The sequence below is a fragment of the Gymnodraco acuticeps genome, unplaced genomic scaffold (genome assembly GCF_902827175.1).
Source record: "Gymnodraco acuticeps unplaced genomic scaffold, fGymAcu1.1, whole genome shotgun sequence".
In the NCBI taxonomy this organism is placed as follows: domain Eukaryota; kingdom Metazoa; phylum Chordata; class Actinopteri; order Perciformes; family Bathydraconidae; genus Gymnodraco; species Gymnodraco acuticeps.
The window spans coordinates 132,892-158,053 of NW_022989821.1; the positions used below are offsets into that span (position 1 = coordinate 132,892).

At 38.9% G+C, this 25,162-nt stretch overlaps 2 protein-coding genes across 9 annotated transcripts in view; one reads left to right on the forward strand and one right to left on the reverse strand.

The window, feature by feature from the left end:
* Positions 1 to 1,076, reverse strand: part of LOC117557995 (probable ATP-dependent RNA helicase ddx6) — a 28,030-nt gene extending 26,954 nt beyond the window's left edge. Inside the window, exon 1 of the transcript XR_004570776.1 lies at positions 297 to 1,076. The gene's annotated coding sequence lies outside the window, so the exon portion shown is untranslated. The remainder of the gene's footprint in view (positions 1 to 296) is intronic.
* On the forward strand, positions 641 to 24,449 carry cblc (Cbl proto-oncogene C, E3 ubiquitin protein ligase). Of its 8 annotated transcripts, XM_034233921.1 has the most exons (14): positions 641 to 832; positions 999 to 1,107; positions 5,726 to 6,497; positions 10,569 to 10,715; positions 10,808 to 10,964; positions 12,729 to 12,850; positions 13,444 to 13,581; positions 13,675 to 13,762; positions 13,928 to 14,059; positions 20,936 to 21,133; positions 21,583 to 21,735; positions 22,498 to 22,556; positions 22,886 to 22,944; positions 23,510 to 24,449. In XM_034233921.1, exons 3-14 carry the CDS (start codon positions 6,124 to 6,126, stop codon positions 23,641 to 23,643), a joined length of 1,761 nt encoding a protein of 586 aa, XP_034089812.1. In that variant the 5' UTR covers positions 641 to 832; positions 999 to 1,107; positions 5,726 to 6,123; the 3' UTR covers positions 23,644 to 24,449. The 8 variants fall into 8 exon arrangements, with proteins under 8 accessions (XP_034089812.1, XP_034089811.1, XP_034089814.1 ...); XM_034233920.1 differs by lacking the exons at positions 641 to 832; positions 999 to 1,107 and adding an exon at positions 5,304 to 5,505; XM_034233923.1 differs by lacking the exons at positions 641 to 832; positions 999 to 1,107 and adding an exon at positions 5,304 to 5,505 and having other exon boundaries at positions 5,870 to 6,497.
* The last annotated feature ends 713 nt before the right edge of the window (positions 24,450 to 25,162 follow it).

Below are 25,162 nucleotides of genomic sequence, written 5' to 3' on the forward strand. Positions count from 1 at the left end.
TGCCATGCTCTCTCTCTGCCTTGGGATGCTTAGGTCTACTTGTGTCTCCAAATTAGTCTCACCATTCAACACACCGATCTAATTTTAGTCATCAAAATAAAGGTTTCCTTTGAAATATACATATGAGAACTTTATAGAAGTTACATAAAACGTTGTGTAACATAGACCAGAAATTATACTTTGTTGGTTACTTGGGCTAAGAATAACTTGTGCAATAACACAGAACGTTGTAATCGTAAACTGTAAATGGTTTTAATAAGTGAAAAGTAGACTGAATGTTTGACGGTAACGCTTACCGTAATCAAACTGGTGCCAAATGTGGATGGCATATCCATCTGGACTCAGTCCTGCCTCTGTGAACCGCCTGGGAGTCACTGGTGTGACACAGACTCTGCTCTCATCCGCAGATATCTCCAAACGTCCGGTCAAACTATCTCGTAATGTGAGCTCTGTGTTCCCTGCAGGGGGGACGCGGTCCTCTTCCTCTGGGGGAGCCGGGGACTGCCTCTGGGGCTCCGGCTCCTCGACAAACTGGCGTTTCCGAAAAGGAAGCGAAGAGGAGAATTTGTCCGTTTTTCGTTTGCGAGCAACACCGGTGTCATGTATCTGAAAACTGTCCGTCCCTGTGCACGCCGGGGGTGCGGGCGAGCCACCTGTCCAGCGAGCGTCCCTCGCGCCGCTGCTGCAGTCCGGAGTCCTGGCCGCTGCACGCTCCCGGGTGGTGGTGCGCAGATCCAGCGGCGCGGTGGCGACCGACTGGTGGTCCCCGTTCATGGTCATGATCCTCGGCATCAACCGGGGGCGAGGCGCTCAGGTCCCGGAGAAGTCTCAGGTGTGTAGGCGTGAAGAAAACTTCGTTCAGTGACACTTTGGTGGGATCAGTCCATTCAGAGTGGCCAGTCTTCCCATAAATCAAATGCGCGTTCCCTTCTCTCTTACTGTTTTATCTGATACGCGTTCAAAGCAATTGATTTCTTCCTGCAAATGTGTTTTCGAAGATGAGCCAATAGAAGTGTGGTGTAGATGTGGTGTCCCAACTACCCTTAAGAAAGGACTGCAGGTACAGTGCAGTTCCGCCAGCGCTCATCTGCTTTAAGCCTAATGAACGTAAGTAATCACAGCGACACGGTGCTTTCCCTTATAAACCGAAACAAAGCGGTTGTTGTAAAATATACTGAGTGGAGAGGGAAAGAGAAAACACTTAGTTGAAATCATAATACATTCTGCATTTGCCACGTCTTCGACAGCTGTCTGTTTTGCATGCAAGTTCAAAACATTATACTGAATTTCTCAAGAAGTTCAAGGATCGAGGCTCTTCACGGTTCAGGTGCTTTGGCCAGTCGCTGTGTGAAGTGTGTCTGCATTAACCGCATCTCCATTCACTACATTCAGTTGATTCCCTGTCATTGTTAACAAGCACCTTGATGCATTTGACAGTTGTAAATGCTCACAATGTACACTTATTGTGTACTTCTATGTACTTATTTGTTATCAATTGTTCAGTCATGTTAATATAAGCTATAATTTAAAATGTCAAAATGCAGACTTTTCTTTTTGCAAAAAGGAGGATCAGTGACCAATGACCATACAGTTTAAGGAGATGGAGAAATAGGTATATACATTTAAAGGGTTCACTGGTTATAAACCGTATTTATTTCCTTTATTGCAACATCACTGTTCCATCTTGTTGATGATAATGGAACCTATTGACCTTAACAACATGGAATCTGCAGAATGATGTTACACTCATTGTGAAATTAGGGAATATTTTTGATGTATTCTTGCCAAAATAGTGAATGAGTAACTCAAAAGGAATGGCTTTGAATGTTTAACTTGTAATGATGACATGGCAGGGATATTCATGTGTTTTTTGTTCATTTTGTATTGCCTCAATTCACCAGACAATGTTGATTTTCACACTTCAGTCTCATTGCATTATAGAGCAGACAGTATTGTCTCAGTTGTGGTACATTACAGCTGATTTTACTCTTCTAATTGACAGTTTAGTAATAATGCAAATGTTTATTTTCTTGCAAACATGTCAACTCAACATTTTGTAAATGAACAGCACACAAAAGCTCAAGTTTTCCTTATGTTTAATTCATGTTGATGATGCAGATTTGACAAGCTTCAGTCATGGATGCATATTGCCATTTGTGGCCTCAGGTTGGTCATGTTACTTGTATTTAGACAATAAGTGAATCCTGCGTCCCCAAAAGCAGGTATAAGGATAACAAAGGGGGAATTCACAAAGAAGATGTCCGCTAACTGACTAGTTGATGCCATAACTGCTGCCCTGCCTGTGGGTATACCCAAACATGCACATAAACCGACACATCACACCTCATCTCTTTGATTTTAATCTTATCCTACCCCACCCTCAGACGAGGGTCTTATTACCAGGGTCAATTTGGGACTTTCCTCTTTCCACTGAAGTGTGGAGCTGGCAACGGAAAGTCAAACTTGTGTTTAAAGTCCCTAAAACACCCTGACACTACATAAACATGCTCAGCAGCTGTCAAAGCACTCAACCATTGTGGTATCTAATTTGAAAAGGTATTATTTATGAAAAACAAAGGCCCGCCTCTTTAACGGCCATGCAGTCTCACCCTGAACACACACTATCAGAACGTATTGCTTAATGAATGATACATTAGCTGGGCTTAATGGTCTGCAAGCACACACCCATAGAAAGAGAAAATACATTTATCTTTATTATTTAGGGTTTCAGTTTGCTGAGACTCAGCAGCAGGATGAATGCAGAGAGGAGTCCTTAGTGCCACCTACCATGAGATAACATGAGGCCCCCTTGTGGCTGGAGAGCAGAGGTGCAACTAGGCCTGAAACTCAGCATTTAGAAATGAACCTACATTTGAACGATTTAGAATATCTACCAAGATCTTCTGTTAACCCTTAGATGCACCAGTGACTGGACCCTACTCTTCCATAAGTGGGTCTAAAAGGACCCGTGTTAGAATAATATGTGTTTTTATGCCATTTTGTCATTTTGGTTAAGAAAAATGACTTGTATAATATTTAGTATTATATTTTGGTTCACATTAGAAATATTTTATATTTAATTTTTCACAATTTATAATTTTAGAAAAAAAAAAGTACAGTATTCCAGTCCCTTTTCGAAACTCATCTATTCTCCTCTTGTCTACTCATCTAAGGGTTAAGTCATTATATTTATAGTATTTTTTAAAGCATATTAATATATATGCTCTTTAGTTAAGGCACATTAAGATGGAAACAGAAATGTAAATGTGTAAAATAAACTGATTTCATTGATAACACTAAACTGAGAGTTGAATGCAATTGATTTCTTCTTGCAAATTTGTTTTCGAGAGCCAATATAAGTTTATTGTAGATAGTGTGTAATATTTTGATGTGCTTGTGTCGGATCAATTCAGAAATAGTGAACGAGTAACTCAAACCGAAAGGCTTTGAATGTTAAACTCACAATGATGTCATGGAAGAACACTAAACTGAGTGAGTGTCTCCCTCTAGTGGATGTTAAAGAAGATGTTGTCAGTCTTATTGATAGTACAGATGTTATGCTATTTGAAATAAGGGGAATCAGTATATATACATATTTGCATTTAAAACATGCTTTTATATATCAAGTTCAGCTTTATTTGTAGCAAATAAAGTTTTTACTCGCTCCTTATTAAAGTGACTTTCTTGAAATTGAGCCCTTATGCTCATGGACAGGCACGAAATCAAAGTCAAAGTCAACTTTAATGTTAATCTTTCAGTTTGTGTGTACAGACAGAGAGATCGAAATAATGTTTCCAACAATCCCGAATACAAAAATATAATAATACAATTATACAAATATGTATAGCCTACAAATATGTATATCCTATATATATACTGAAAAGACACATATTCACAAATGCACACATTAAGATAAAACACAACAATAAATATATACAAAATAACAGTCAATTGGATATAACTTCCAATGATTAATGGAACAAAATCAAATTAGTTTTAACAATATATGTATACAGCCCATGATTCATCCATGCAAGCTGTGCTGTGGCAGCACATCGTAGACGTAGACCATACAAACTGTATAGAGACACAGCTGTCCCTAATGTTTTAATTTGATTTGTGATGTCATGTTGTTGGAGTACTTGAGCTGCACCCAGTGTATGAAAAGTGCTATACAAATAAAGCTTTATTATTGTTAAAGCTTGCCTCAGCAGGCTAACAGCTAATATGTTCACATTTGTTACCATTATAATGCAGTTTGGTAATTTAGCATGCTAACTAATTCAGTAAAATGTCTCATGTGTAAATCAACAGTTTAGATCATTTGTGAATTGTTTTACTTGTGTTGCCGAACAACGACCACATTTCCTCATTAGTGCTCTTTAAATGTGACAGTTTTCTTCTATTTCGTGTTTTCTATCATTGCGATTGGGATATGTTTGGTTATTGTTTATGTATTAGAATTCTAACATTTACAGACAGGCACCAAACACAAAGCAGGCTACAGTCAAGACTGATGGGAATATCAGAGGTTTTTTAGGTAGATGACCAAAAACAACACATTTTGTAAAAGTTAACATTTTGGCCTGATGGTAAAGCAAGAGCTGTGACTCTAACAATAACAACTCATTCTGAGGGGGACACATTACATTACATGTTAGACGCTTTTATCCAAAGCGACTTATACTCAATACTGTGGGCAATCCCCACGACATGCTGACTGCAGTGGGACTCGAACTTGCTATCCACTGATTCGAAGACCAGCGCATTAACCCACTGCGCCACACGCCTCCCTGTTAAATTGAATGGCATCCAAATCCACACCAAAGTTATTAGGGTTCTTCCTCTTGGGAAGTCCATGCACAATTACACAGAAATGAATCGAATGGTTTTTGAAATATTTGAGTTTAAACCAAAGTAGTCAATGTACTGATAAGCCACTTCTGCAGAAAAGATATGGTGACATGCCAAATAAATCCTTCAAATGACACAGTAAACAATGTTCCCTGCCAGTTGTCAGGTGAAGAGGATTCTTCTTATAACACAACTGTTGTTGTTGACCTTTAAGTTTGACCTTTGCTTTGATTGCAGGCATCCTGTCGGTTAGTGAGAAGGCTACCTGTCTGGATACTAAGTTTAACTCAGGTCTTGCACACTGCTTTCATGTTTAATTTTGAGGTCACTCCTCTCGGTCTTCACCACTCCCATCTCTCTCTCTTGCTCTCTCTTGTTGCTTTCCTGCTCAAGCAATAGAGCAAAGAAAGTAAACCTGTTTGGCTGGCTGCAACCAGGAAACCATTCAAAGGGTGCACCAAGAACAGAAAGAGCGAGAACGAAAGAGAGGGGGGGGTGACAGAAGAAAGAAAGAGAGACAAAGAAGAAGCAGCAAAGTTTCAGCCAATGACAGAGGACATGTTTTCCGCTGTGTTGTGAGTAGATGTGTCTGTTCTGTTGACCCTGACATTGTGGGAGTGCTCTGCCTCTGAGATGTGAGCATGAATATTGGTAAGTGTGATATAGAGAGGGTGAGGAGGGCTGAAAGTGAGAGGGTGGAGAGAGTCAGGATGGTAGTTGTTGGTAGAACGGTTGAGTATCAGTGTCACTCCCTTCCTTTGTAGTCAGTTCACTTCTTTATGCTTGGTGACTTTTGTTGAACTGTTGTGAAAAACCTTTAAAAAGCAGCCTCTATATAACAGGACTTGTATTTTATTGTGTTTTTCTGAAGACCTGACACAGGAGAAAGAGTCTAAAAATGGGCTATTTCTGGAGCAAATGCTAAGATTGAAGTGCATTTTTAGAGATCCTGTAATTGTGCGGGCTAGCCATCGTTGGGTCATGTAATGCTATTGGATTATTTTATGGATCAAAGATGGATGCTGTTTGAAGAGGCTAAGATGTCTGCTTATCCAAAGAAGCTGGGACCTCACACGAATCACCGTAAGGACATTACATACCAGCAGAGACACTCAAACACTTGAGTCTGGATGATAACTGCTCCTATTTTTGCTCTTAAACACATTCAATAGAGAACAGGAAGACCATTATTATTTATGATCACGCCTCCTTACATGGAGACAGACTGACATTTAAGGTTGATTCACATCACTTCACAACAGAGGAAAGATGGCGGCAGCAGGTTCTGGAGCTTCCCTGAGCCCCAAATCTAGCTCCCAGACTCCTACCAGCGGAGACAGGCGGCTGCTGGACAAGACCCTAAAAAGACTTTATAAACTGGGCGAACTGTGCACTAACCCCCGGCTGGGCCTGAGGAACAGTCCACCATACCTGCCAGAGCTGGTCTCTGAGACGACAACACTGCTGACTCAGGTCTGGGAGCCCTACAGAGGCCCCAGGGGGCCGGGGGGCCAGGCACCCCGAGGGGACGAGGCCAAATACCTGAGGGTCCACATCCGAAACCTGCTGGATAAGACGGACCGGGCGCTGCTGCTGTTCAAAGAGGGACGGGACAAGATGTTCGAGGACACGTCCAGCTGCAGGTAAGAGGGCCGACATCTACACAAAAGAAAGAAAGTGTTATTTGCACCGAAATACAATACATAAAAAAAGGGTTTTATGAATCCTTTTATTCAAATGCTGAATGTATTCATTCATTACTTTGTCCTTTGTTCTCTGTCTTTTTTAATATAGATTCAAATAAGTCAATCAATCAATCACTTTATGAGAGGCAGTCACATGTTTTATACTCTTGGTGTACAAATCAAAGAAAAAGCTGCTTGATAGAACAATAATCAGCTAGTTTTTTGACAATTAATTAATAATTTCAGTCATTTATTTTATAGACAGGTGCTGCTTCTAGTTTCTTAAATGCTATAATTGGCTTTTCTTTCTGTGTTCTGTTTAATTGTCAATTGAATATCTTTGATTTTTGGTCTCTTGGTCATAATCTAGGGCTCCCAGGACTTGTGATGACCAGTTTTGATTTATTTCTGGACACTTCATTATGTATTTATTTATTTTTATTTGAAAAGGGACAATGGGACAATGGGACTTTAAATGCGCCAGAGTTAACCAAGAGGCCGTAAACTAAATGATCACTTTATTGACCTAACAAATTATCTCCATATTCAAATAAACATATATTGATATAGAAAAATATATCGAAACTTGAATATCATTTGTATTATTTTTGTATCTCAAGGTTCAGTCAGGCAAATTAAAATGGCAAAAAATTGGACGCCACATTATGTACTACAAAAGACAGTTTGGATAAAACCAGCGATCGTAGCATTCAAATATGATTTAAAAATATTAAACACAAGCAGTGTCCCTGCAAATCAAGAAATGTATTGGTCTATCTCCATTATCCAGAGTAACAAGGAAACTTTTCTGTTGAATTAAAACATTTCACTGAGCACGGCCAATTACCATTCGAGGCAACCCGCCATTTAAGGACGGCCTCGTGTAGTGGTCGCCATTTCCCCCCCCTCTAATTTAATCATGTTCTCAAACTGAAAAAAAATCCTCTTTTTTTAGATGTATTCCTCTCTAACCAGATCTTGATGTAAGATTTAACACAAATAAACTGACTCTGGGGTCAGAAATAGTTCGTACATCCATCAAATCCTTATCCGGGACCATGGGACCAGGGCTTTGGCTCTTTGTGCTCGTGGTCTTTAAAAAGTATGAAAATCCATAAATAGTCTTCTGTATTTGCTCGACTAAAGGAGTCATAAATGTATACTTGACAGCTACGATAGAGGCTATGACCCGTCCTTATATACTAAATCAAACAAACTCGTATGGCCGCTTTACACCATTGCTACATATAGTTTAATAAAATAACTCCCCCGTTCCCACATGTAAAATATAGACTTTGTTGTGTGCCAAAAGTGAAAAAAAATACCACTTTCAGTACATTTGCAGTTTGGCCAAAGTGGATATTTTGGAACAGCTTAAAAATAGTGACTTCTTTATTTAAGGTTTGTGCTGCATCTGCTGCTCCTGTTGAGACTACTAATAACGGCAGCAGAAAAAGAGCCAAACCTGAATCTTTGTGATGCTAATGTACGGAAACTTGGCAAAAGCAACATCAGTTTGTGAGCAGTTTGGGAGAAAGGCAGCCGGGCTTAAACACACTTTTCTGTTTGTTTCCATACAGTAATATCCACAAGGTACACATATATCCTCTGCTACTGTTACTGCTAAATATAGGACCTCTCTTTTCTACTTTTTACTCAGATAAAGACATGCTGAACTATCCATCTATCTATCTTTATTTATATTGCATCATTGTGCACTCACAAGACAGCAGATGGCCTATTACCACAGCAAGGTCTGCATGAGCGGTCATGTGAAAAATGCACATTGTGTGATGTGTAATGTGGCTTTTGAATTACGGTACATTGAGTCAATATCTTCTTTTGTCTTTTTTTTTAAAAGCAACCCACTTTTCAGCATGTCATGCCACAGACTCAGGCAGTATGTTAAGGTTAAAACAGAACTGAGATCAGCCTGATGGAGGAGGCGACAGAAACAGACAGTGGAAGGGTTGATCGGTTGGTGGATTATTGTGCGTGACACACTGATGGTTTTGACATCATCTGACTGGAATTTATGAAACACATGCAAATATGCAAACTCTGTTCAACATATAGCTTAAACTTTAATCAAAAACAACACAAATATGTTTCAGTATATTAATGAATAAACCAGTTTGTGTAACTATGAATGATAAAATGTGTATACTTACACAAATACACATTGATTAAACCGGCTATGCCCCTTAGAACACTTAATATTTGGGTAATTTTTACACAAACAAATATTTCATTAGGATTGAATATCTTACTCATCGTGGTTAGGGTGTGGTTTTTAATATGTAATTTCCATTGTTAGAATATAATCACTGATTAAAGTTCCGGATAGATATTAGGTTGCAGGATTTGTTTTGAATTACAAAATGTGAGCATGAATTTGAGGGTCACTCAGACACAGCTTTATGTTCTTGGTTTTACGTTACATACATTTTTCTCATCATATCATCATATTGTGCAAGTCTGAAAACAGATAAATAGGCCATTACTGATGTGTGAATGTTTTGCACAACTATTTTTATTTAGCTTGAGATTCTTCTGTAAAGACTTCCATCGGCTGCAGTGCAGAGAGCTCGACTTAAGCTATAGAGCGTCGGCATTGCTTCACAACATATTTTACTCTTTAATCTAAAAATAACACGTGCACTGGAGTGTTTGCACAGTGTACATTTACCGACCATCTTTTTTTCATGACATTTATACGAGGAGCCAGACTGACCGAGAGACGTGACCAATAACACATTTCCTCCCACACTTCTCCCCTTCTCCTCAACACCTAATACGTTTTTCTCATCGAGTTGAAATGTTTTTAACCACCATCCTCTTAAGAGAATGCCAATTTTATAATTACTGGCTGCCCGGACACATCTGCAGAAAATATTTCCAAAGAAACATTCAGAAATAATTACGAGAGTGATGGTAATGAGAGATGAAAATGAGAAGTTGGGGTCAAATTCAATGGATGGGAATTACTTGCATTGTAATACACTGTATTCAGGTATTAGAATATTTCCTATATTGTACAATTTTAACTGCATTTTCATTAGAAAAGTAAAATAAATATAGTGGAGTCTGTTAATCCTCTCCCGAAACACGCATTCGGGTCTTACGTAAAACATGTTCGGAAAAAGATCTTTCAAGATACTTCAAAGACAACTGATATATTTTTACCTGTTTATGTTTTTTAAAAAGTGTTAAAGATGGAAGTAAGCTGTAAATGTAGCATTTACACAGTTTAATTCAGTTTTTTATGAGAGACTGCACCAAGCGACATGTTTGTAGACAAATGTGTGTTTTAAAAAAAAAGAAATTGTCAACAAATATTTAGTAAATTACCCTCGAAGTGTCTTGAAAGAGGGTACATTACATTCTTATAAAGGAGTGACACTTTGGCCACTGGAACATTCTGTGGTATTTACAGACAAGCAAGCTGCAGAGCATCCTGTTTGCTAGCTGGACTACCTTGTGTGCGTTTATCTGCGGAAAGTATCAGCAGTGTTTGATTTAACTCCAAAGAAGGAGTACAGTATCCAGTGTTAAACAATTAGAGCTATGTCCCCCTGAAAAACCATGGTGTTAGAATTTATTTTATGTTATTTCTTTGCATTTATACACCATGTATATATAGCCAGTGTTTACCACAGTTGCCATAGAAAAACAAGCCTGCCTGGCCTGACACCTTTAACTTTACACACCTACACTGGAGACAAATGCACAGAAACTAACCTTTAAGGTAGTGACACTTTATTAAAAAGTTTCTGCAGATATGTCCTTATTCCGAATCTTAATCCTAGTGCCTTTGACACTTTTAGATGCAAGAATATTCAAAGAAAGTGTGTGAGTTAAGGGTTATAAGTTTGAGGAGACGTAGTTATTGCCTCACAAGATGGTTTTACATGTTTGTATAAGAATGTTTGTATAAGAGCATAAGAAAAAGGAAATGTGATGTCCAAGCAAAGCCTATTTCTATATCTGACTACACAACTGAAAGTCTGTTTTGTTTTTCTTTCTCAGGAGGAACTTGACCAAACTGTCCTTGCTGTTCAGTCACATGCTCTGGGAGCTGAGGGCCATGTTTCCAGGGGGCAGTTATCAGGGTGACACCTACAGGGTGACTAAGCCAGAGGCAAAGGAGTTTTGGATGCGCTCATTCGGAAACAAGTGAGTATTGGGATGTTCCTAATAAGATAACTTTTATTGTATTTTCATTGTGTTTTTATTTGTTGCTACATGTCAACAATGTGTTCTGACAGGTGTTTTGTGCAGTGGAAAAGCTTCAAAGAGCAGCTGCAGAGTGTGCATGCATTTGAGGAAGGGATGGAGTCCATGGCTCTGAAATCAACTATAGATCTCACCTGTAATGACTACATATCTGTGTTTGAGTTCGACATCTTCACCAGACTGTTTCAGGTAAGGTGAATTTTCCAAAAGTCATAAACTAATAGACCCTGTTAAGTCCCAAGGACCCCCTCGGCGGGTCCTTTTTTTTGTTTTGTTCACGACACTGTGTCTCAGGGGATCTTAATATTTAAGAACCTATTAATGTGATTGTGTTATACCAGATTAACGGGAATAATCTCAGCTAACTGACGATACAAACCATTTTTACCAAAACAAAACACAAGTATCATAAGAAGCATCTAAATGAACCCTGAGCGAAAAATGCTAACCTATTACTGCACCGATAATCACTCCTAGCTCCCTTATTACTTATCCTAGGTGCACATCCAACACATCGTTTATGATCACAAGGAGACACATAATCTAACGGTGCCCACCTTAATACTGAAAGATACAAACTCGTGACGTTATCAACAAAAACGTACATCAAAACAAGTGGCGCTAGGTAGCCCACAACGCTAACATGGTTTACCTTCGTCTTTGTCTGGTCTAAACTGGTCTTCAATTAAAACGATAACAACGATGCTGTAGTTAATCCATAGGTTAATCCAATGTGTCTGTATCCCCTTTGAAATGTTCTGATAATCCATAAGCAATAAAACAGCTTTTCCGTTGCTTGATATCAGAGCAGCGATATTTCTCCCCTCTAAGGCAAGCTAGCATGCGCAGAGACGACACCTTTTTTTTTAACATGAGTGTGGGACGATTTCCCTTGGATTATATTGGCTCTAACGGTCAGAAAGATATGTCACATGTCAAAATCGAACAAGGGGGGCCAGAGATATGGAAAATCCACCCAAAAGGCCCCAGAAGAGGTTATTTTTGCTAAATCTGTCTAAAAAGGTCAAATATCACTTGTTTTGCATCAATCTTGATACAGGGTACTTATTATATGTTGTACTTTGTATTCCTAAAGCTTTTAGTCTACTAACCCATCATCCAAGGTTAGTTTTCACTATAAGTACAAAATAGTTTTTGGACGGACACTATAATTTACAGTTTTTTACCATGTTCAATCTGAATTTTCTTTAAAATAAAAAACATCTATATTGATTCTGACTTTTCTACATCCAACTCACAGGTTTATCATTACTTTGAGAAAAAAGATTATTAATTTAACCCTTTTAGAAGGGAAGATATGGTCATCTGTTCTGGGAATGTCATTTTCGAGCCTGAGACCTGAAAAACAGGCTCGGGGTTTAACATGTTTTAAAGAGGCCCTATTATCTTGTTGGGGTTTACCCTTTCCTGCAGTGTGTTATATAGGTTTTAGTGCATGTAAATGGTGTGCAAAGGCTAAAATCCCTCTGAGTTTCCTCTCCCACACACTCTGCCCCGCCTGTTGACCAATCACAACAGAGCTGGCCAGCTAACCAATGACAGTGTGACAGAGTGTGAAAAACATGTCACAGTAGAGGCACAAAATACACATATGAACCTGAAATGATAATAATATTCCCTCTTTAAAAGGAATAGTTAGAGATTTTGCTTATTACGCTCAGTAGGTTTCTTTCAAAGAGTGAGATAAGAAAATGGATACCTTTCATATATTTATACTTTCAATTTGAAGCTATAGCCGGTTAGCTTAGCTTAGCATAAAGAATGGAAGGAGGGGGAAACTACTCTGTTCAAAGGGATATTGACAATCGATTGGTATCCTCTCATCTAGAGCAACTCTTACCAAGACAGCGATAAAGCATATTTTACCTAAATGTTTACTACTTCTTTAAACATGAATCCTAATGAACATCCTACGTCTGCTCTCATTTTTAGCCGTGGAGGTCACTCATAAGGAACTGGAACCAGCTAGCAGTGACTCACCCCGGCTACATGGCCTTCCTCACCTATGACCAGGTTATAGCTCGTCTGGAACACTACCTGCACAGACCTGGGAGGTGAGGACCAGCACAGCAATAAACTATGACTGATGCACTTCCTACAGGACATATATTATGTCACACATATCTCAAAACTCTAAATACTACTGAGGATTCATCTCAGTTTTTAGCAATAAGGTCCAAAGCAACATTGAACCAAAGCACTCTATATTTAAGTCTTTGGAAAAATGTGTATTCATTATTTGTTGAATGTATGTATTTTATTTTCTTCTTCAGTTTTTACCAGATGTTTTTCAGCATAACCAACTAAAACTTTCCAGCTTTCTGTGTATGAGTCAAACATGTTGTTAAATATAGCTCCATGACAATACGCGTGTCCAAAACTGCTTTAAAGGGGACACATAGGATTGTTTATTGTTTACTTATTTCACAGTTTATGCGTCAGGCAGTTCCGATACCATGCACAGCACTTAAAAAGTGATTTTTTAAAATATGTAATTGATTGCACAAATACAGAAAAAAAAGACCTACATTTAGACTGAAGCAACTACTTTTTGCCAGAGACTTAAAATAATGTTTAAATGCTTATCTGGGAACTTTAATGTGTACATATAAACACATTGGATTAACATAATCTCTTTCCCTCCTAGCTATATCTTCCGCCTGAGCTGCACAAGAATGGGTCAGTGGGCTATTGGTCATGTGACCAGTGAAGGGGGCATCATCCAGACCATCCCCCAGAATACACCTCTCTACCAGGCACTCATTCAGGGCTTCAAGGAAGGATGGTTAGAGAAAAAAACACACACAGCTCTCTGGTTTATTTTTGTCTCTGTTTGTCTCTTTGTTCTCCTTAGTGCTGTGTGTTTGTGTGCCTGCAGCTACCTGTACCCAGATGGCCGAGATGTGAACCCCGACCTGACAAGCTTGTGTGAGCCGGCCCACAGGGGCAAAGTCAAAGTTTCAGAAGTAAGTGGATGAACTTCATACCTCTTTACCCATTCATCAAACTGTCAACAACATCCCGAGGCTTTAACCGAGACAAAACATAGATCGTATCCCGAGATGTTGTCTTATTATTTTGTCTTGTATTTCATGTCTACACATCTCAAACGGTACACTATCGCCCGACAGGAGCAGTATGAGATTTACTGTGACATCAGCAGCACCTTCCAGCTGTGTAAGATCTGCACAGAGAGGGATAAGGACACTCGTATCCAGCCCTGTGGACATCTCCTGTGCCAACCCTGCCTCACAGGCTGGCAGGTAGAAACCCCCCTCTACTTACTCATTCACTTGAGTCATTTACAGCCCTGAACACCTCTGCTGTTGCCAGGGGCCACATGCAATTGAACAATTGAGCTAAACTAGTTTGAAAAAATAGACATAATTTGATTTAAAGAACAACCACAGATTTAGTCAGCTGTATCACCTCAACAGTCAACACCTTATGTTGCAGTTATGCATGTGCACTGAAAAAACTGAAATGTTGACTTTAATTAAGGGTATATGTACAAATTTCACACAACTATATTAGGTTAGTTGAACAATAATATCAAGTAACAACTAACATTGAAAAATATGTGATATATATGACTCAAGTAAATGGTAGAATTCAATATTTAAAAGTAATTTCCAAATGGTTAGATACAAATGATATAAGTAGGCTATGTATGCTTTGTTTGTTTATTGATTATATTTTATATTTAGCATTTATCCTATGTTTATAGTTTATTTAGTAGTAGTGGGTAAGTCTTAGGCTGGAGCCACACAAGGACGATAACGCAAACGGACCGAAATCGATATCAGTCTTCCGTCCACACGGAATAGGCACCAGAAACGTGTCCGTTCACACGAGACCGCTCGAAAGCGCTGGAGACGCTGTAGTACATATGCCGGGCCTGTATGTGGCGCTGTACTCCTGCCACAAAAGCAGCGAAGAAGACTTCCCACGCATGGTTTCCATGGTTGCCCTTCTGTTTATTCTTCGCTGTGGATGCTCTGGCTCTTTTTCTCCCTCCCCGAAGCAAGCGTTTGCTCCTGCTGTAAATCTCTCCGGTAGTCCACCAGCAGATGACAAACACCCACCTCTCCGCCTCTTCCAAGGAACGAGGGGACCATGCGGCAGAGTTACAGTTAGATTTTTTTTCGCCGGTCAACATGTCCGTAAAGTTGAAATCTTCCGGACAAAATTAGAAAAGTGCCGGTCAGAGGTTGTCTTTGTTATTTATTTAGCTTTAAAACAAATTGATAACGACTTTATATAATAATATAATAATAAAAAACCGATCCTCTCTTTTCCTCCCCGTCTTCTGACAGCCCAGCAGCTGATCTCTGAGCAGGAGAGGTGGGGAGAGGCGGGGCTATTGCTTCAACGTTATCAGGAAATGATCGTATAGGTGTAAACACGGAGCCGTTTGCCCCCCCAGAGCGTTTCGTTCGCAGATCTACCCACCTTGGGACCCATTATAGTTTTCTGCGTTTCCATGTCGGCCTCGTGTGGCCGAACCGTCCATCTGATAGAGAACTGTAGCGGATATGACCGTTATCGTCCTCGTGTGGCTGCAGCCTAATACAGGGTTTTCAATCTGATACTTTGTTTTATATTGTGTCGTCCATAGATACTCTTTAGGATATATTTTTCTATTTCTATTATGTATTGTTTGTTTATATATGAAATATATAATGTATGCCATGTGCAATGTCTTATTTAGATGCTGTTCTGCTCTGAAAAATCCAGATTTAGAGTCAATAAAGAATATAACTATACAAATATAACTATTCCAACCTAATCTAATGGATAAAAGGTTAAAGTTTAAGTAATGCAGTAATTCAGCTAAGTAGTATTAGCAGTATGATTGTCGACCAAGCCAACCTTATTATTACCAGTTCAATTGTATGAGAAAACAATATCAACTTTTATATAAGGAGTAGTGTTATACATTTGAAAACATACATCGGGAATCTACTGTATAACGGGGTAAACAAGTCCATCTGAAGGGGCAGTGAATGTAATTCTGACCAAAAAGGTTGTGAACCACTGGCCTGTAGCTAATTTAAAACCTGTGCTAACGTTGAGACGTCCTGAGGCGAGGCAGGTTATTAACGGAACTGTTGTCTGTGTTCAGTGGTGTGAAACAGTCGGGATGACGAAACAAGATTTTCACATCCTCTGTTGTATAAGATAACCCTCACAAATCAATACCATGAGAAATTCCTCAGTATCTTTTCATAAAACATAATTTAATTGCTGAAATAATCATTTGTGCAAAACATTCCTCGATTCAAGAAAAAGTAATAAGAAATAGCCTTGGATAGCCTAGCCCGTGTTTGTGTATCAATGGAGCTATTACACATAAGGATATAAGGATGTTCAAACGCTCCTTTATCCAACTTTAGTTTTTACATTGAAGTGACATTGCATCTGTCAGCCTTATTGACACAAGACAACATTTTCAGAAATATTCCGTACAACGTTGCTTGTGAATTAGGTCAAGATGCATCCACAAATGTGTCAACTCTCCAGTTCTGTCAGGCCACAGATAGAGACGTGGACTCCACACTAAAAGCCTCCTAAACCAATGCATTGCATAAGCAAAAACTTTAATAACGACAAAGTACAGACCTTGGTTTAACAGTGGAAAAGAAAAGAGCTGTGCAAATAACCCATTAGTATCAATAATGGATGCCATTCATATTTAAAATAAGAACTTTACAATTATGAACAGGCACTTTTAGCCTGATCAATTCTATAGTAATGTCAGAGAAAGCTAAACAGAAAATCTTATGGTGCTGTTTCAGTGAAATCAATTACATTTAACCATATTTGATGGCACACAAATCCAAAGATTTCTGTTAATCAAAACTCTAAATTCAAAAGTGCACTTTCCTTTAAAGACTTTCTACTTCCTCGATTAATCACAGTGACGTTGAACTCATCCAGTTATAATTAAAGATTTCCATGCTCTTCTATTATTAGTTTCAGTCTACCAGCCTGTACCCTCCCATCTGTTCTGGAGGTGTTTAAGTCTTTGCAAAAGTGCAGAGCAGCATGTCCTGACATTTGGCAGAGGACTTCCTGTTTTAGCACTGGCTCACATCCTCCTCAAACTGTGTTGGTCACATTCACTTTGACAAAGCGTGTGTGTATGAGGGTGAAGGGGAGAGAGAGAGACCGGCAGGCAAGACAAGAGAAAATTAGATATGCTTCAAGGATGTCAGACCACAATGGAAAAGTTGTAAGTGTAGTTTGTGGTCAACCAAACTTCCTTATCGACAGACAGTTTACAACACAATATGATCACCTTCAAAGGCAGTCAAATTCTGAAGATACTAAGAGTTTGACTGTTAGTCTGCATACACTAAAAGGCATCTGCAACGCTTGCAGCTGAATACGAAAATATTCCCAAAGAGCACTAAAGTTATCGGTACCACTTTACAATAAGACTACCCTTATAAAGGGTTTACGAATAGTTTGTAATTCATTTATTAATTAGGTTGTGAATACTTTATAAATCATTAATAAGCTTTTATAAGACATGAGATAAACCAACCCAGTCTCACATCTAAACGTGTAATAACTACGTTGGTCCACAACTTGGTACGTAGTATTTCTACAAAAACGCCTCTGAAATTGTAAGATCTCTACGTTTTTTTCACCATTAATTTCCAATGGCTGGCGTCTATGTCACGTGATCTTCAAATTTCTCCCTGCAGAAAAAAAAAGAATAGGGCCGACCTTCGTTTTATTCTCGGTGGTAAATGCCTATTTTAAGGTTAGTTTGGCCATTAAAATGCGTTTTGATGTCATTTGATGCGAGAAATATGAGTTGTTATTTAAGATTATGTGTGCAGTGGATATACATGATCTTTAGTTTGCTAGTTATTACGAAGATTACTTCAGGAAATTGTGTCCATACAACATTTTCATTGTTGCCAAGGTGGTTGCTAGGGACGCTGCTATCGATATTATTTCTGTTATGTTGTGTAACTGTTTAATGGTGTTATCTTTATTGCTACCCCCTTCAACGTATAGTGTTGGTCCACAGCGCAAACGTATTAGTTTAACAAAATCCGCATCTAAAATTGTGGCATAGATATACGTTATTTTCCCCTGTGTAATTCTCCATTTACTCAACAATAACACATAATTATCCTTGTGTTTATTTATTTGTTTGAATAATAAACACAAGTTGGAGTCCGCCAGGACCGAGGGTCGGAGCAGCTAATTTGCTTTAGAGAATTTTACACCCGGAAGTAAGTATTCTCTCCCCTTCGCTTGACAAACCCTGTGATAGTCCTCAAGCTCTGTGATTGGATGTTTGAGAGTGCGCCGAGGGTCGAACAGCACTTTGAAATGGTATGGAACCACGGCAGACTGTCAACAACTGGATTTGAACGGGTCCACCCCGTCCCCCCCTCCCCCACCCCGTCCCCAGAACTACACATGCTGGCTATTGCGTGTTTCGCAACATGTTCTATGGCATGTCTCTACTGGGAATTGTAGTTTTAAAAGACATTTTCGTATTTCCCATAATAAGAAGTTGCTAGTATTAAACTGTGTACATCCCTGGAGGTTTAGGGGATAAGAACACTCAAATGTAAAACATATAATTGATAAATGGGTGAAAATTGCTTGTGCCATAATGGGCAGCATTAATATATACCCACATGACAGCTACTGTAAGGTCAGAAGAGCTTTATTTAACAGCTGGTCTTGTCAAGGTTCAGAGGCACATTTTGCAAATATGGCAGTAGCCATCGATCATCTTAAGATAAGATATACTTTATTGATCCCAAGTTGGAACATTTGCATTACATCAGCATGTGTAACAGTTGTAAATATAGAGTGGTGTTTATTTGTAAATCATTTCGTATAATCACATAAATTCTGTGTTTTATATTTAATAATTCTGTGTTCTTTATTTATTGATTGTTCAATACCTGACAAGGTCGGAGATGAAATATCTACATACATCTTATAAGAGTATAATACATATGTATAATATCAGTTAAAATAAGTGCTTCAACATAGTTAACATTGCTGGAGGTATGCACAAATATTGATAGATGTCTTGTAATGCACTATTGAGGAACCTGTGACCCAAGTTTTTAATTAATTGCATAACTACACCATAGTTGTGAATATGATATGTCAATAAACCTTAGAACATCTTGAAATCTTGAAATCTTGAAAGGGATGTGCAAAATAGTCATTATATACAGTCTTTAATTAACTATTAGTAGAGAATAACGAGTAATGCATATACTTTATAGGGATCCTATTAATATCTAATAATAAAAATAATACAATTCAATAACATGCTTTAACTACTAGGTGTCCCTTTATATCAGCTGTGCACCGTTATGGTGTAAATACAGCCTATCTACCAATTGGATCAAATATAAAAGTCAGCCGAATTAGTGTTGATACTGCAAGGAGACGTATTGTGTGAAAATAAATGTAAGATGTTGTTTAATTGCTGATATATTTAAGATTCACGTCCCGTATTCAGTTTTGGCAGCAGTTCCTCATGTTTGTCTAGAAGTCTTCTCAGCAGGGCTCTATAAATAGAGAACTACGGCAGATATGTAATATTTAATGCAGCCGAACCGTGTATTACAATGCCGTTATGTGATGACTTTCAAAGAGAAAAGCAAGCACACTCGGAATAAAGTATTATTTTATTTTTAAAAAATGTTTTCGGATTTCACATCGCATAAACACCATTTCCCAACGTGCATTGCGGCTAAACCATCCAATCACCGAGCTGAGGATCTTGCCTACGTCTGTTTGTTTATGACGATGTGATGTGAGATGTGAGACTGGGTTGGAGAATTGCACAGGGGAAAATAACATATCTATGCCACCATTTTAGATGCAGATTGTGTTAAACTAATACGTTTGCGCTGTGGACCAACACTATAAATTGACGGGGAAGGGGGTAGCAATAAAGATAACACCATTAAACAGTTACACAACATAACAGAAATAATATCGATAGCAGCGTCCCAAGCAACCACCTTGGTAACAATGAAAACGTTGTATGGACACAATTTCCTGAAGTAATCTTCGTAATAACTAGCAAACTAAAGATAGATAGAAGACATCCACTGCACACATAATCTGAAATAACAACTCATATTTCTCGCATCAAATGACATCAAAACGCATTTTAATGACCAAACTAACTTTAAAATAGGCATTTTCCACCGAGAATAAAACGAAGGTCGGCCATGTTTTTTTTTCTTCTGCAGGAAGAAATTTGAAGATCACGTGACATAGATGCCAGCCATTGGAAATGAATGGTAAAAAAAACATAGGGATCTTACCATTTCAGAGGCGTTTTTGTAGAAATACTACGTCCCAAGTTGTGGACCAACGTAGTTATTTCACGTTTAGATGTGAGACTGGGTTGGATAAACAGGGCAACTGTGACCGGTTGCTTGCCAAATAGTGAGCCCACTGCTGTCCTGCTAAGTCTTATATTGGCTACCTAGCTTACTTCGTCTTCTTCATCAGTCAGCATCCTTGGTATCTGTTGCTCACTGAGTTGATTCTTGCTAAGTAGCCAATATAAGGCTTAGTCATCTTGCCAAATAGTGAGCCTGTCTTGATGTATGGAAACTATGTTAGAACTGGTTTATAAATGGTGCTTAATGATTAATAAAGTGTTTACAACCTAATTCATAACCTAATTATAAACTCTTTATGAATCCTTTATAAGGGTAGTCTTATTGTAAAGTGGTACCAAGTTATCTTATAAGATCTTCAAAGTAATGTGGCCTAACAAAAAAGAAATAAGCCAGAAAACTATTGCAGGTGAAAAATAAGATACGGGCATTCTGAGAAGTCTTGTCAACTGCAAACATTGACAGTTTGCATTTCAGTTCCACATAAGACCTGGACAGGCACAAAGCCTGTGTGCTAAAAGTTAAAATGTCACAATGGTACATTTTGATCTGGTTTACATTTGTGTAAAACCGCAATGTACAGAGTCAGTTGAACCTGGTATTTTCCACCTCCTTTATCTTTTGAAAAACTGGTGGCTTCTTTCTTTGAAAAGACACAAAGCTCTTTAGACAATATCTCTACATTCATTTAGTGTTTCCAATACTCTGCCCCATGACCTGACTATCTAGCAGAAGTCGGCTGGCCAGACCTGTCCGTACTGTCGCTGCGACATCAGAGGAACTGAGTCCATCCTCGTGGAGCCCTTCCTACCAGGCAGCGGTCAGTGGGGGGAGGCGGGTGAGGAGGACCAGGAGGAGGAGGAGGAGGAGGAGGAGGACCATGAGGACATTGAACTGGTGCTAAAGAAAATGGCTGCCCTGAAGAAGGTGAGTGAAGGCACTTTGGTGCCCATGCTTTTAGGGTTTCCTGTAGTGTTTGATATAGGTTTGTGTGCATGTTAATGGTCTGCAAAGGCTAACATCCCCAAGTTCCCTCCAGAGGGAGTTTCTCTCCCACACTTGATAGGCTGAGGGGCGAGACATCTCTAAGCGGTTGACCAATCACAACAGAGCTGGCCAGCTAACCAATCAGAGCAGACTGGGCTCTTGTTTAAGACAGAGGGTGAAAAGAGGTGCTGCAGTACAGGCAGTATGAGAGAAATAAAGAAAGCTAAAGTGATTTAGCAGCACTTTTTCTTAAAATTGAGGCTCCACATTTGCAACATACATCTTCATTCCCACTTTAAAATCTCTTGTCACTTTAAAGTAATGCTCTCCACTGAAATATAAAACGATTAACTCACTCACCACCGACTGCCAACATTTTCTCTCAACAGTTCTCAAGTTCGGATTACCAAGTTCCCCGGTCCCACCTCAGCGTTCCACCTCTGCCCCCTAAAAACTTCACCACCCCATGCTCTCCATCTCCCTCCAGCCGACCGCGGACCTCAGAAACCCAGACCCCGGAAAAACATTCCCACTCAAGTTCAGTAAGTTCCCTCAAACACTCGAGCTATTTGCATATTGTTGCTGTTGCTGTTACTTTTTCACGGTTTTATGATGGGAAGTGTTAAATGCCTCCCTTCCTCTGAGACAAACTCTGATGAATGTTAATTAATGCATAGTATTGAAAACCACTCACCAACGGTGGTGTGAATATGTGTAGAAAGCCAGAGGTGGAAGTAACGCTTACTGTAACTAAGAGGTTTTTGTGTACTCCCTTTCCTGTAGTGTGTTATATAGCTTTGTGTGCATGTAAATGGTCTACAAAGGATAAAATCCCAAAGTTCCCTCCAGACTGGGAAGTGTCTCTCCCACACACTTGGGACTTCTGAAACTTGGACTCCCTTGTTTACTTCAAAAACATAGTTACATCACCATGTAACGCTCTTTTATTGGCTAGAGCTCCAACACATTGTATGCGATAGGCTAAGGGGCGGAACATCTCTAAGCGGTCGCAACAAAGCCAGCCAGCTAACCAATCAGAGCAGACTGGGCACTGGTTTCAGACAGAGGGTGAAAAGAGGTGCTGCAGCACAGACAGTATGAGAAAGATAAATATATTTTTGAACATTAAAGCATGGAGATATGTCACAGTAGAGGCACAACATACACATATGAACCTGAACATTTGAATAATTTGTCCTCTAAGTCTGTAATTTGAATTGCATTAAAGATTTTATAATAAATGTATTCTTGATACCCAGTAGTAGCTGAAGGCTGCGTTATCTTTGTGTGTTTCCTCTCTTCAGCCGGCTCAAAGTGGCAATGGAGCACGTAGAAGAAACAAACAAGAGAAAAAGAAGAACAGGTGACACAAAAAGTTTAAGTTTAATAAAAGGGGGGGCATGTGGTTGTTGTTAAATGTATACAAGAAGCCTTCAGGAGACACATTTTGAGCATGCAGTCAAAACTGTACAGAGTGACTTGTGATACTGAGATAGTGATCTTGAGATGTAGCTTTATCTGGAGCTTCTGGGAAAATCTCGACCAATTATCTATGAGGTAATCAGCATTGCAAAGTGTGCAGATGCAATGATATTTTGCATTTGAGGTTTTGGTTGTCATGCCTTTCTTTAAGTAATAATTTGCATTGTGTTTATTTGTATATATTTCTGATTAGTATTGTTCTGTTTTAAGCAGTGCTGAATATCTCACAGAAGCAAAGTCCGCATCTTCCTCTCAGAGGGCTGTCGACAGTAAGTTAAGGCATTTTATAACCTTGTGTTGTGCACAGACAGTCTTTGAAACTATATATGAGATTATTCTCCACTTGAAACATTATGTGTCTCAAAAACTGTAAAATGTCATGATAAGTCTATGGTTCCCTTTCACAGAGCAATACTGTACATAAATGTCAAGTCTTCCCTGTTGCACAAAATTATTTAATTTTTCATGGATGTGTCTCATTCTGTTATTTCATGCAAATGAGTATTTCCTTCTCTCGCAAAAGTCTGTCCACACTGTCTTTTGCTTATAAGTAAATCTTGCTGGCGTGAATCGTATACTCCTTGCTAACATCTTGTATTTCTTACCCCAAATACATCCTATTCATAGACCCTTTCATAGCAGACATTCAGCAAGTTATAGCAGAACACATAAATGACAGTTCCAGCTATTATTGCAATGCAGCAATTAGTAATGCTTTGAGTGACACCTTTGTTTGAAAGGCTGGCTAGAAGTTAATATATATCATTATTTTAAAATGAAAATGTATTTAAGAGTTGAGTCAGACATTTTAGTACAATCTATTTTTGTGTGTAGGTGCAGCAGCGTGGCTCGAACCCTCCAGCCCAGTCAAACAGAGACAAAGACACAAAGAGAGGGAGGAACGGAGAGCGGGGCTCAGAGAAGACAAATGTGACCTGGAAGAGATGACGAGAAGAATGTCGTCCTGACAGAAGAGCACCTTTGCAAGATAAAGACTCTAAATCAAAGCGAGAAATACCTGAAAATCAGCCCTCAGTGAAAGTAAAAATAGTTTCTGGTGTCATGTTTAGCTGTAATGAGTGGGTGGGACTGACAGGAAGATTTCTCACTGAGGCCTCCTACTGTTCAATAATTACACTGCCATTGTCTCAGCAGTAGGTTCAGCACTTATTCTTTATAATTAAAGCATTTTATGAGCCCCCCTTAAATAATGGAAATTATTGAAATGCTTGACATTATAATTATAACCCTAACTCTTATGAAAAAGGAAGGGGGCTATCACATGTCTGGAGAGAGAAATGTGCTACCTCACTGTTTAACCCATACCATGAATATGTTCCTTATAACAGCTTTTAAACCCTCTACTGCAGTGGTTCTCAACTGGTCAGGCCTTGGGACCCACTTTTTCCTTTGTCAATAAATCGCGACCCGAAATTTTGAACCACTCAAATCTATTCAACAAAAAATCATGCTGTAATATATACGCTTTTCAGCATTCATTATTAATTAAAGTGAAGTACAGTGCATATATCCCTTCACAGAACAAAATAATGCTTTTAAATAAGATTAATGAGATGATGGAATCAAAGCTGAACTATATAACATATAGTACATGTGGTACATGTGGCCTTGGGTTTTCAGCACTGAATACCCAACCTCAGCAGGGGGGTCTGAGGGGATTCTCCCTCAGGAGATTTTTAGAAATAACATAACATATAAACTACGCATTCTGGTACACTCTGAAAATAAAATAAATAAATATATTACTACCCGACATATTAATATGTTATGCCATTGTTTGTTTTTCACTTTGTTCTGACTGCTGAACTTGCTGCTCCACAAAGAGAGAAGAGCAAAGAGGAGGTAGTCTGTGTGACTTACTTTAAATTGTGGGTAAGGGTAGATAGCTCCCATTGTTCTGCGACCTGTCAATCATCAAACCGGGGGTCATATTTCATTATGTGTTCATTTGTATCTGAAGTTGTACCCATGGATGTATAATGAGTAGTTATACCGCAAAGTTATTCTCCGTGGGGACTTCCGGCAACAATCTTGATTCTGATTGGCCAGAAGACTGGAAAAAATATCAGCAAAGACGTTTTATTGAAAAGATGATCACCACGTGACAGAAGTTTTCAAAACCGTTTATGGTCTCCGGTACTTCCAGTCCAACGCCTATTGCATGCACAGCGTTAGAAAATCGGAACTTCAAAAAAATAAAAGTTTGACTTTTTTCCCAAAAAATTAAAAAATATATTATTATTTTTTTCTTCACTCAAACATCTGCGACCCACTCGAAACGGGTCCGCGACCCACCAGTTGAGAACCACTGCTCTACTGTATATCAAAGCGATATAGCACCATCAAACTGTCTTAAATGGTATTAAATCAAATACATAAACCTGTACCTACAGTAACACATACTTGAGCTTATAAGTGATTGGTGTATGTTTTCACATTATGAACAGACAAGTGAATACCAAGTGA